General features: G+C 37.8%; 1 protein-coding gene across 1 annotated transcript; it reads right to left on the bottom strand.

The window, feature by feature from the left end:
* Positions 1 to 12372: 12372 nt before the first annotated feature.
* Positions 12373 to 13714, bottom strand: LOC117313621 (heterogeneous nuclear ribonucleoprotein A1). The gene has a single exon (XM_033863326.2). The coding sequence runs from the start codon at positions 13681 to 13683 to the stop codon at positions 12721 to 12723; it is 963 nt and encodes a 320-aa protein (XP_033719217.1). The 5' UTR covers positions 13684 to 13714; the 3' UTR covers positions 12373 to 12720.
* Positions 13715 to 14016: the final 302 nt, after the last annotated feature.

Raw genomic sequence — 14016 nt, 5'->3', positions numbered from 1 at the left:
CTCCAGGAACATAACCCAAACACAGAGGTTGACTTTTAAGAGTGCTTTTCAAATAGGAGAAGCTTGCAAATGTACTTCAGTTTTTTAAAAAATTAGTTATTTTTGTTATTCTTTTCTTTAACTGAGAATGAGCAAAAAATATTGTTTGACTTATTTTCATCCTTAGAGAAATTTCGGTTTTCTTTGAGTTGTACATTCAGTGAATTCTGGGGTGAAGTCAAAAAGCTTTTGTCAAGAACTTCCTCCCCTATGTAACAAGACCTATGTTGAACAAAGACACTGCAAGGAATTGTTTTGTTAAATAAGAAGTGAAACTAATGTCACACACTTATATTATTCAGAAAACAAAATTAATGATAGTCATATAAAGATTGTCAAAATTCAGAGAAGTAAGCAATCCACACAGGCCAGAGTAGGGAATTATCATTGATGAGATAAAATGTACTTTGGGTGATGGGCTTAATTTGGTTACATGAGGGAAAGAGTGTTTTATGACCAAAGTGTAGGTGGAGGGTATCAGGGAACGGCTGGTGGCAAGGAGGAAACTGGCCTGCCTGGAATAGGCATTTCATGTGAAAGAAAAGTGGGGAAGTTGGCTACGTTTGGACTATAGGTTGGGGAAATAGACAGGAAAGGCAGTGAGATAAAAAATAGGGCAAATCCTTAAGTACCCAAATAAGAGGTTCAGATTTGAACATTCAAGTGCTAAGAAGTCATTGAAGTCTTCTGAAAAATAAGGATTGTCATCTCTATAAAGGAGGGCAGAACTAAGATATGAAATATAGGAAAAGGAAGGGAGAGACAGCTTTTTGCAATTTTCTCTACTGTTAATGAAGATGAAAGTGATAGACACTGAAATGGAAACATATTAACCATAGTAGCAGCAACAGTACAGCCACAGATCACTAGAGAGTAAGGAGTCAGAATGATATATACCTCACTTTGACCATGGTGGAGTTTTTTATAGCACTAAATGGGCTCTTGCCAGTTGAAACAATACAGGAAGAAACAGTTCAGGCAAAAAATGTTATAAACGAGAGATATCCTCAAAGCATGGGAAATATGCTTACTTTTTCCTGTTATAAATGTCTGAGAAGATGAGGGAAAATTGTTTGTTTGAAACTAGTCTATTTTAAATCAATCAATTAAATTAATTTAATTGATTTAATTAAATTAGCTAATTAAATTATTTTAAATTAATAGTAGTCAGCTTACCTTATTTCCCCAGTTTCCTGTAACCAGTTCATTAGTCTTCTTATTGCCAGATTAAACCCTTTGCTTATGCAACATGGTCCTCTACTAGTGTTTCCTATCTTACACTATGGATCTTCCTACCTCCCTCAACTTTTCTAGCACCTGCTGTGCTATTTTCATATTCAGTGTTTCTCTCTCTCTCTCATTGCACCACACTGTACACTGTAAATGTCTTGCTGTTCTCATAATTCTACTCTTATTTAGCTAAAAAATTCCTCCAAAAGATCATTTCAGATTTTTTCATTTCCAATTTTTTCATTTTTCTCCTCTGAGCTCTTAATTATTGAATTGACATGATGAAAGAAAAAAAGGAAACCTACATGAGCTTTATTATGCACTTGTCTTCATTAAAGTTAAATGACTGTCTCTAAAGTTATCCTTTCAATTCCCGGAGAATTAATGTTTTTCACTTCCCTAGGCTGAATTCCCTCCTCTAAATGCTGGAACTGATCACTTCTTGCCTCTTCTGGGGTTTTGTTTCTACCACAGATATTCCATGTGCTCTTAAGTAAATTTTAGCTTACTGTATCTTTTAGAAAAAAAATACACACAATTTACTGAGAGAAAATATTTGTTCTATTAGCCAGTGAGATTTTAAATGTTTGGTTTCCATTTTCCAAATTCCTATCAGGGCTTCTTAGGCAGGATGATTGGCTAACCATCCATGACTACCTCTCCTCCTTCCTGAAATCTCACTGAAATGTGAGAAAACTCTGCACAACTAAATCCGTTGTACCACTGCAAAACCCAAAAGGGTATCATTAAATTATCAGAACATCAAGGATTTTCTTGACAGTATTAAAGAGATTGTTTATGAAACTCAACCAATCTTAGTCACCTGCAGTTCACGACAGATTAAAAATAAAAGTGCACCCAAGTAAGCGAGTTTACTCAGCAGAACTTTCAAAGTTTTCCAATTCCCAAAGCAGCTGGAACTGGGAGTAGGACTTGCCCTGTCAGGTGGTCGATTAATTCAAGGACTGTGGAATAGTTGGAGTAGTCTCTCAAAAAGAAATTTTCCTAGAAGATAAAACTAAGTAGAGCTCTCCAAGTAAAATGGAAGTTCTGCCCTAGGAGACTTTGTAAGGAAATTGGGTCAAGAAGAAGCCGCTATAATGGACAAAAACCAAACAAACACAAACAAAAAATCTGTTGTACCTATAAATTCCCTTCTTCTTCTAAAGAAAACCCAGCTACACACAAAGTTTCTCCCCATTTTAATCCTCCCCCTACCCTTGCTCTCAGCCAGTGACCTTCACAACCAGGGTCAGAATTCACTGTGGGATAAAAAGCTTACTTTACCTGTGATTTGAAGACACCTGAATGTAACATGTAACATGTTACTACAACTGGGCTGTTAGTTAAAATTGGGAACAAACTAAAACCTCAAACAACTGAGAGAAAACAAAGGTAAGAAAGACAAGGGTAAGAAAGAGAGACAACAGAGTGAATAAATAAAGTCCCAGGGAAAGCTAAAGCAATAAAGGAAATAGAAAGGTAACATCCAATATAGGATGTTTAACCACCTCAGAGATTCTAAAGGATTGCATATCTCGAAAGCAAGAACTGGCTACCATAAAATAGAAGTAACTAAGTAAACTGAGGTCTTGAGAATTAAACTGCAACAACAACAAAAAAAACCCAACTTCAGTGTTAATAAAGTAGAATAAGGAACAGCTGCAGAGTGACATCTGTCTTAAAGACTATATACAGAGGCATGTCTCAAAATTAGAGATGAAAATTATGAATGAGAGGTGAAATTATGGGAATGCAATTAAGAAATATGGAAATGGATCCATGAAATCAAATAATCATTCCAGAAGGAATGATTAAAGATAGAAGAAAACTTACCTTCTAGAAGAAATATGTGGTGCAATGAGCAGAACTGTCTAAAAGTGACCCTAGGAATTCCCTGGCAGTGCAGTGGTTATGTCTCCCTGCTTCCAATGCAGGGGGCACGGATTTGATCCCTAGTCAGGGAACTAAGATCCCGCAAGCCGAGCGGTGCAGCCAAAAATAAATGAGTAACATTAAAAAAAACAAAAGTGACCCTAGATGTTATTGTAGGTTCCCCAGACAAACTGGCTTCTTCCACTTCTCTCAGGCGTGTTGCATCAAAGGCCACCCGGTGCTAGGCAGCTGGTTTCTCAGACAACTCTTGTAAACAGCTTGAACTGTTTCCAGACTAACCAGCATGATTCCAGACTACCCAGCATCAAAAGATATTTTCTTTCCCTGAAAACACTGTCCTGCTTGCACCATAACAAAGCAGAGACACAGGGGAGAGTGACCTTCAACAGGATCCCAGCCTCACACCGCAGGCCAGGAGTACCCAGGTCTCAGGACATTCTTCTGCAGGTGGTGGAAGAATGGGAACCTTCTTCCTTTGCTTGCTTCTCTTCTTATTGAACCTGGACCTATGTGTTATCCTTTTCCTCAATGAATCCTGTTCCTTAAGCCACACAAAATGATGTTGTGATATATCACAGATGAAGACCTAGAAGGGACTCACCATGCACAACAAATTATTATTGAGTCTTCAGAGAAAAAGGCCCACCAGATAATGGTTATTTAAACATATTTTGGAAAAAGATACGATCTTCAAGGATAAAAGGAAATACCTATATTTTCATTTTTTGGATAGATTACATTTATAGAACCAGTTAATCTTGAACTTAATGGAATTCCAAATGTATTTCAAAGAAAAATTAAAAAGGAACTCAATAGGCCAATTTTAAAATTCATATGGAAGATAAAGGGTAACAAATAATAAAAAAAATTTTGTGTAAAAGTATAATGTGTCGTGTAGTGGACACTGTGCTTTTCTACCCAGATCCCTCTTGTGGACCGAAGGACACCTTCCTCCTGCGGCTTCGAGTTCTGCCAGCAGATAGCCCCCAGTAACCCATCCTCTCCACGAATGTCTCTCAGGGGAAGAAAGCACTTCTCCCAGAGTCTGTGTTCCTTCTAAGAGGCAGCCTATATCCAATTATTAGTTGATGCAGGAGTATAAAAGCTCAGCCATCCCACTTCAACTTGGGACATCTCTCGGGGACTGTCTCTTTCTTCAGAGCTCCCTGTGGGGTTAACTGTGGCTTAACATGATGCACCGAGCACACTTTCTCCCTCAGCCCATTCCCGCATCAGTGTCTTCCCCACAGATGCTGATCACCAGAGCACTCACTAACAAAATTCCTATATACTAATCTCCATCTCAGAGTCCGCTTCCAGAGAACCAGACTTGCCCTATCAGATGTAGATGTCACAACAGCAAAAGACAGCAGTTAAACACAGTGATACCAATATATCAATAGGCAACTGAATCAGGAAGAAATAGAAAGGCAAGAAATAGACACACACATATACTATGGTGATTTAGTATGTCACAAAGGTGTTTGTTTTTTTTTTAACTTGGCCAGGAAATAACGGACTTTTAAATAAATGGTTGGGGACAATGATTGTCTATACATCAAAGGAAAACATAATATAGTCAATTTTCAACTTTAAATAATACACAGGAACAAATTACACATAAATTAAAGATATACACATAAAAATCAAAGTATGAAAATACCTAGAATTAAGCATCAGACAATATTTTGTAAGCTTGAATGGGATGGGGGGGTTAGTATAAGGCTTCCCAGACAAAACACAAAATTCAAAGGTCATTTAAAAAAAATGGTTGTCAGATTTTAAATTTTTTATCTTTGCATTTTGACATAATTTCGGACATACACAAAGTTGCAAAAGTAATACAAAATATTACCATATATGGTTCCCCCATGCTGAAGAAAAATTGTCTAAGAAATATTTAGTATGTTTTTTTTTTCACAAAGATATGATTTAGCAGTTGTGAAACTACTTTATTTGTATTCTAGGACTGAGTAAATACATAAATATATTGTAGATAATGAAAACCAAGTTTCTCAAAGTCAGAGAAAAAGTTTATTCTAGTGAGAACACTAGAATAAATGCTGTGGTAACTGGTGGCATTAGTAGTAATTCATGATTATAGATAGATAACCACCCAGGCCTGGATTTCTCCATGGGGCTCAATTCTTCAAAATTAGATTTCATTCCATTTCTGTTATCTTGATTCTGTATATTCCCATCTTTCCTCAATTTCAATTACTTCCATAACTAATTTAAATGTGTTTGTAAGCTTGAATCTTCCCTTAGAAATTTCTCCTTGCTAACTCAAAGGAATCTCTAACATTTGAAATCAAATGCAAAGTAATAAAGTGAAATAAAATATTCTAGACAATGTATATGAGAAAAAAAACTGCCTTCCCTAATCTCACAAAAATGTCCCATAATAAAAATTATCGGGCTTCCCTGGTGGCGCAGTGGTTGAGAGTCCGCCTGCCGATGCAGGGGACACGGGTTTGTGCCCTGATCCGGGAGGATCCCACATGCCGTGGAGCAGCTGGGCCCGTGAGCCATGGCCTCTGGGCCTACGCGTCCGGAGCCTGTGCTCCGCGACGGGAGAGGCCACAACAGTGAGAGGCCCGCATGCCACAAAAAAAAAAAAAAAAAAAAAAAGATTATCAGCTGTGTCCTTAAGGATAGATTAATTTTTAACTTTTCCATCTGGATTAATTTTCCTTTACTAACATAGCTTTGACCTCACGTTTGTACCATGTGATTACACCTGTCTAAGTTTTTAGAAGAAGTGTGGGTCCAATCAAATCCTCTTTGTGTAAATTCAAATTAAAGACTAAGAATCAGAGTGTGGTGACTGCGTGAAGCAGTACTTGGAGATATGGACTTTGGGGCTATGGTGGCCATTTTGACCCATGTGCACCAAAGAGGCTTGCAGTAACACTGTTGGTACACAAGACAGAAGTGGCACAGGAGACCATGCATTTGCAGAGAGAGTAAGTAGCTAGAAAGTTTATATATTTACTTGTTATCTTTTCATGTCTAGTAAGGTCTTACTATATCTATAGTTAAGTTTAACTAAATGCTCGTAATTCTTTATAGAATGCCCTCCTTGCTTAAGCTACCTTGGGTGGGTTTTTGTTTGTTGCAATTAAACAATTATCCGTTAAAATTGTTAAACAGATAATTAAAATTGTTAAAATTGAAGTAGGGTAATGAAAGAAGTCACTGCAATGTGGATCTTTAGTAAATAATAGTATTTACTATTAGTTTAAACCATGTATAAATACATTTATAAGTAATAGTTTAAACCATGTGTAAATTCATTTATAATATAAAAAACAACAAAAAGTTATCCTATTGCTGGTAAAATAACAAGAATGAAGTCTCTGTACTGATGTTTCCTCCACAGTTTGTTGTGGAATTTATTTCTTGATAGGTATTCTATGTTCGTTCAGACTTTAACCTAGATGTTTATAATGAAGAAAGAATATAAAAAGAAGTGCTTCAAAGATTTGAAAGTTGAAAAGATATATATATATATATATATAAAAACATGATCTTTAATAGTCCTAGCATATCCGAAAAAATTTGTGTTCAATATAATTCTCTAATGTATGCTGATAATCTGGAATCAAAGAGCTGAGAAATACTAAGCTGAATCTAGTATTATAAAGAGGAAATCATCAATAATAATAGTATTAAAAGGTACCCTTTTCCAGAATTCAGGGGAAAAAATTCTCCCCTTCCCTTAAAAAATAATTAGGATGCTTTGGAATGTTCTGCATTTCCCTGATCAAAAGCATTTTAAGCAAAACTAGCTCGATCTGAGGAATTAAAATATAAGCAAGTACTATCTGAGGAACTAAAATATAAGCAAGTATCGAAAAATTGAGGAAGAAGCTTTAGTAGGGTTAGGGAGTTATTTCTCTCAAGAATCATTTTAGAAGATCTGAAGCGTGCAGGCAGTGACAATCTATTAATTTTCCTCATAAGCTGCCTTATTTTTTCCACTTAGTGGTCAGCAAATGCAAAGCCAACTACCAAACACTCAACTTTGAATATTCACTAAATAGACAATTATCTCTGACTGAGGCCAGGATGAAAACAACCCAAGAAATAAACCACTATCTTACCCCTTACTCCATTCTTCACTGTATCTGCACTCTCTCCTGGTACGAGCATTCTAAGCATTTAGTGATAATTTTTTGAAACACACACACATACACACACACACACACACACACACACACTTCCATATAAAATTATCTTCTCAGAATATTTCACAAGGAAAACTCACTTTTCCATTGTGGCCAACCTATAAACTCAAAGTCAATACAATAAGCAATTCAGACTACCAATAAAACTAACATATACTATACAATTACATTGATTTTGTGCTAGATGTTTACATTTTTTGTTACAAAAATTAACATATGCATTCTTATCCTCATTTTACAGATGAGGAAACAGACGTTCTAAGAAATTAAATCTTATCCAAGGTAACATAATTAGATGCTAAGTGATTAGTCCATCTTAAAACAACCCTTTAAAACATTAACCACCCACTTTTGCCTCTGTCCATGAGATAATGTAGAAGTATATTGCTTTAGGTATTTTGCTAGCAGTGTTTTTTTAGATGGATCTATCAATTGGTATAAAGAAGTAAAGAAGGAAAAATAAATTATATCTATATTCATTTTACAAATATGAAATGTAAGCTTAACTATCATTCTACAGAAATGCATTCTTTATAATTCTGATATTATTACAGGTTGTCCATTTTTAGAATGACAAGGTAGGTTGTCAATCTGTCTGAAGTTTATCTTCCCTAAAATATGATCATGTCATTTTCATGCTAATTTTTACATAAATTAGACTGTACTTTTCGGTCATGTTTTTGTGCTGCCTCATATCCACAACCCACAAAAACATATTAGTGTCTCAGAAATACTTCAGTAAAACATAAAATGAGTAACGAAAGGTGTAACATGAATTATGCAACTCAGAAAATTGTCTCAAATTACATCTAGCATGAGAATCTGGTATGAAAAAATAAATTTGTTAATATAGTGACAAATGTACAAATGTGAATATTTGTATAAGCACCTATATCAGAAAATTACAATCAAGATATTTGATAGTAAATATCTGAATATAGGATATTACTAGACGGGAGAGTCAGCTGAACAGCTTTGGCATAGAGCCAGTGAAGTCTCCATAATTAAAATTAAAAAAAAAGGAAAACCTAGAGGGTTTTTTTCCCCTGAATTAGTAGAAAAATACAATTCAGCAAAAAAATAATTATTTTTAAAGATAGAGAAGAAACGAAAGCTATAATTATAGCACTCAAAATTGTAGTCCTGAGACTTAAGTATAAATCACAGTATGACAAGATATTTGCAAAATCAGGTAGAAAATTAAGAATTAATGTTCTGTTCAAAGAGAAAACTGAAAAAGTTATTGTAAAAATTCTCTTATTCAATGATGTTGGTTATCACACAGTGGTAATGAAGTACATTACAGAAGAGCTATTATTATCACAAGACCACTCCATCAGATAGTTTTGTTTATAGCTGTGCAGAAACCCTTGAGGTACAGAATATGACTCTGCTCTTAGAACATATGTGGTACCTGTATCAAGGAGATGGTCCTGGTTAGTATTTGTTTGATCTGCTACTAAAACCCAAACCACTGGGAAAGAGGTATTTCATTTCGTTCACGTATCTTATGTACCATAACTTAGCTGGAGAAGGAAGCATTAATGCCAGTAGTAATGGAGAGTTATCAATAAGTGTGCCAAGAAAGGGCATTTCTGTGTGAAGAGAAAATGCTGACTATGAATACTGTCAACTAAAAAAAATGCATAACCTAAAATTTGAGAATTATGTTTTATTTGGCAGACAAAACCAAGGGCTTAAGCCTGGGACTCAGCCTCTCAGAGGGCTCTGAGGAATGCTCCTAAGAGGTGAGGGAGGAGCCAGGGTATGTAGGAGTTCTTGCAACAAAGACCAGGTAGTCAGAACTTCAAAAGATTAGTGTGAATTAAAGAAAACCAGACATCTAAGGAATTTAGCACTTTTTCTATGAGCAGATGCAAGAGTCTGGGCTCAGTGAAATCTTTCCTCTGATGTGCACCTTAGCTATCTGGGGTCAGTATCCTGTTCTTTCCCATCCGGAGTTCCCCCATGGCTCACCGTAGGGGAGGCTGCAGTGGCTTTGCTTGATGGCTGCAACATCTTTTGTTTACTGATACGGCAGGCAACATTTTTCATTCACAATACCAATCCACACAGAGTTTTATTCAGAGACAATGGCTGAGAGTCAAAATTAGATTTTTGGATCATAATTTGGTGATTACAGAAATGGTAAATATCTTAAATTTGTTCAAAGCATATTCTCTGGGTCTACATCTTTTCAACATACTGAGTGAAGAAGTGGGCAGCAAATACAAACCTAATTTCCCATATGAAGGCTAGTGCACTTCAAAGTGAAAGATGCTCATCCAAATTTAAAGAATGAAATATTAGGTAAAACTATTTCTTAATGAATGATTCTAATATCGAAAGTTAAAGTGTCCTTTGAATTTATGTGGCTTGCTCGGGTGGCACAGGTTAGTGATATACTCAGCATGTTGCAGGGTCCAAGTCTGTTATTTAAGGATCACAGTATTATTTTTATTATTGGAGATAAAAGAACGGTACATCTTAAGACAAAAGGCCATCTCAGGGTGTATTAGTCAGAGTTCTCCATAGAAACAGAATCAATAGGAGTTCTATCTATCAAGAAAGATTGATTTCTTATGAGGAATTAATTCACATAATTATGGAGGCTGAGAAGTCCCACATCCTGTCATCTGCAAGTCTGCAAGCTGGAGACCCAGAAGAGTCTGTGGTGTAATTTAGTCTGAGTCTGAAGGCCTGAGAACGAGGGGAGCTCACAGTGTAAATCCCCATCTGAAGGCAGGAGAAAATGAGATGAAATGTCCCAGCTCATCAGTGAGGCAGAAGAAAGGGGCAAATTCCTCCTTCCTCCACCTTTTGTTCTATTAAGGCCCTCAATGGATTGGGGGATGCCCACCCACACTCTGTGTTACTGAGTCCACCAGTTCAAATGCTAAACTCATCCAGAACCCCACTGACAGACACACTAAGAAATACTGTTTAACCTGGGCACCCCTTCATCCAGTCAAGTTGACACATATTATCACAGAGGATAAGTAAATAGATTGCTGAAAATTTTATTTTTCCTTAATGCTTTATTATTTTCTTCACTCACTAAAGATACTATTAGACATATTTTAACATATCCAAATGACACTATGACATCCTGTTGAGTGTGGGATCCTCCCAAAGAGTAGACTAGGAATTCATTTGCCGTTATCCTTTGTGCTGAACTAATCAACCTAGGAGCTTTCAAGTGAACCATACTTACCAACTTGGCATCCAGGGAGAGGCACTGAAAGAAGCTGTTGATTCCATTAGAATCCAACTATCCAGAACTACCTGACAGAAGCACCACATTCTGGATGCCTTTCCCAATGATCTGCAACTGTAACTTAAGACTATTTCACTTAGTGGAAAATGCAAGCAGAAATGCAAGCAGAACCTGATTCATTGCTCAAAACTCTCCATTCCCAAAACAGAAGATAACGCTTATTTTTCTGTACTTGTACAGGAGAGAGAGAATCCCTATAGCTGGTCATGTACTCACTTTGCAATTTTAGATTAACCAATTCGGAAGAGAGACTATGGGAGCTTCAGAGTCTTTATCTATAAATGAGCAATTCCTTCCTAGAAAGGGCTTTAGTAGAATAAGTTAAAAGTGTAAAAACCACTCAAAGTATCTTATGATAAAGAAATAATATAAACGACAAAATAAGCCAGCATATTTGGGCTGGAAGTGTTCTTATACATCATCTAGTGATTTCTTTTAGAGGTCCAGAGGGTTTAATCTCTTACCCTGGAACACACAATTAGATAAAGGCAAATCATAGACCGCAACTCAGTGTTTTGGTCTGTCTCAGAGTTCAGTGCTCATTCTCCCTTGCTCTGCAACACTCTTTGTGCTTTGTTTCATTTAGACTGCCCTTCAAATGTACAACAGATATTTTGCTGAAGATGCTGTGTAAGTTCACTTAATGTAATACTAATCATGTTGTACATATACGAAACTAAACTTTACACACATAAAAACCCCTGTCTTGAAGTCTAAGGTAATAGAAATAATCATGTAACCTCTCTGAATTATGAGTTTGATTTTCATGTATCAGTACTGTCTATATTTCAAGGTGTCTTGACCCTGCTGTATTTTCTTGTTTTCTTCATGTATGACAGCAGTCCCCTGAAAAGTGCCTTGAGTCCCAAGTGAATTTTTCATGGATACATGACTGCTGCTGCTGTTGTGTCCTGCCCACTGGACACCATGGCAGCCACTCCCATCCATGGCACTGGCCTCAAAAGTATTGGACATTAGACTCACCTGGGAGGTTTCACAAATCTTAATGTTCAGTTTGCAACCCTCATCAATTAAATCAGAATGTCTAAGGGGTGAAAACCAGGCTTGGGTACTTTTTTAAAGATCCTCGGTGATTCAAAGCACAGCAAAGTTTGGGAACCACAGACCTATTCCCAGGAGCTGTTAGACTACTCAAGCTGCATAATGGTCTATGGGGCAAATGAAGTAGAATTGTTTTCCCCGTGTTTTCTATCATAGTCTGTTCTTGGGTGTGTCGGTTAGTTTCCTTTTGTCTCTCAGCCATACACATGGCTTTTTATTTTCTCCTCTACTCTGCCAAGGATTGGAAGCCTCCAAATCATTCTCGTGGACTCCTTTGCTAACTGGGTTTTTTTTTTTTTTTTTTTTTAAGAGGGTATTAAATTGTTTATTTATTACACACGATAATGGATGATACACAAGCTTCATTCCCATCTATATCTGGTACCATAATCCAATTTAGATATATTGCATAGGATGTGCCAACAATCATATATTAATAATCAAAAAACTCCATGACTTGGCTTGGGTGACCCCTTTTCACGGTGAACTCCAAGGTCACAACGCAGTAACTGTCAGTTCAACTACACCAAGGTTTCAGAAGACAGTAGCTTCTCCACCAAAACAGGTTGTAAATAAATTTTGAATGGAACCTGGCATCACCCTGAAGGAATACTAACTTCACACTTTTGGGGTGGTTTACCAAAATGGCTTCAGAGTAGACTAACTTTACACAGCACATTTAAAAAAAAGACACATTTATTCAGCGTCACGATCAGACTATTACATTTAGCAATCAACAGCATGGGTGCAAAAAAAAAAAAAATCTACATTAAAACCCTTTGTTGGAATGCTTTACACTTTCCACAGAACAGAAACTAAAATAACCTGTTATACAATTAGTCACAAATACAGTCCTCGAGTTTTTTTGCCCATACACATGAGTATTGTCTAAAACATGTCTTCTTTGTAGCAGCTAGGCCCTGCCACCACTGTGCTTGGCTGAGTTCACAAATCTGTTGTAACCTGTAGCTTCCCTGTCACTTCTCTGGCTCTCCTCTCCTGCTAAGCTTTGTTTCCTGGCAGTAATCAAAACCTTCTGCCACTGCCATAGCTACTGCTGCTGCTGGAACCACCATAGCCACCTTGGTTTCGGGGTTTGGCAAAGTATTGGCCTCCACCACCATAGGGGCCAGAACTTCTGCCTCCAAAGTTTCCTCCTTTCATGGGTCCAAAATTTGAAGACTGATTGTTGTAACTGCCAAAATCGTTGTAGCTTCCACCACCTCCAAAATTGCTTCCATCATTACCGAATCCATTATAGCCATCCCCACTGCCACCATATCCACCACCACCGCGGCTGCCACCAAAGCCACCTCGACCGCTGAAGTTTCCTCCACGACCAAAGTTGTCATTCCCACCAAAACCACCTCCACGACCACCACCAAAGTTTCCAGAACCACTTCGACCTCTTTGGCTGGATGAAGCACTAGCCATCTCTTGCTTAGATAGGGCTTTCCTTACTTCACAGTTGTGGCCATTCACAGTGTGGTATTTCTGAATGACAATCTTGTCTACAGAGTCATGATCATCAAAGGTTACAAAAGCAAAGCCTCTCTTTTTGCCACTGCCTCGGTCAGTCATGATTTCAATCACTTCAATTTTCCCATACTGTTCAAAATAATCTCTTAGATGATGTTCTTCAGTGTCTTCTTTAATGCCACCAACAAAAATCTTTTTCACAGTTAAGTGGGCACCAGGTCTTTGAGAATCTTCTCTTGAGACGGCCCTCTTTGGTTCCACAACTCTTCCATCCACCTTGTGTGGCCTTGCATTCATGGCCGCATCCACCTCCTCCACAGTGGCATATGTGACAAACCCGAAGCCTCTGGAGCGTTTGGTGTTTGGATCCCTCATTACCACACAATCTGTGAGCGTTCCCCACTGCTCAAAATGGCTCCTCAGACTCTCATCGGTTGTTTCAAAGCTCAAACCTCCGATGAAGAGCTTCCGCAGCTGTTCGGGCTCTTTGGGTGACTCTGACTTAGACATAACGGCAGTGGAGGGTGGGAGGGAGACGTCAACGATGCTTACTCGGCGGCGTCCACGAGCAGAAAGAAGTAAGCTACCGAACGTATCTCTGCTAACTGGGTTTTGATTAAATTCTGCCAGTGGGAGGCACTGGCAGCTGATTGGAAGTCAGGAGAAAGAGAAAAGTAATTTTTTTCTGCTTCTGCCTCTGGCAGTTGCTGAGCTACCAGCAGCGAGTCAGCAGTGTTGGAGGGACTGCGGGCTCCTGGCTCCCTGCTCCGTGGTTGCAGTAGCTGTAGTGTCCCCCTATGGGTTCTGGGCAATGCCACTTTGCTTTTCACCCTCAGCAGTCGT

Source organism: Tursiops truncatus, chromosome 9, assembly GCF_011762595.2.
Source record: "Tursiops truncatus isolate mTurTru1 chromosome 9, mTurTru1.mat.Y, whole genome shotgun sequence".
In the NCBI taxonomy this organism is placed as follows: domain Eukaryota; kingdom Metazoa; phylum Chordata; class Mammalia; order Artiodactyla; family Delphinidae; genus Tursiops; species Tursiops truncatus.
The sequence above is the reverse complement of the archived record's forward strand: the minus strand, read 5'-3'. Positions and strand labels throughout refer to the sequence as shown.

Coding starts and splice junctions, on each gene's coding strand:
- LOC117313621 (XM_033863326.2), bottom strand. CDS start 13,683: ATGTCTAAGTCAGAGTCACCCAAAGAGCCCGAACAGCTGCGGAAGCTC.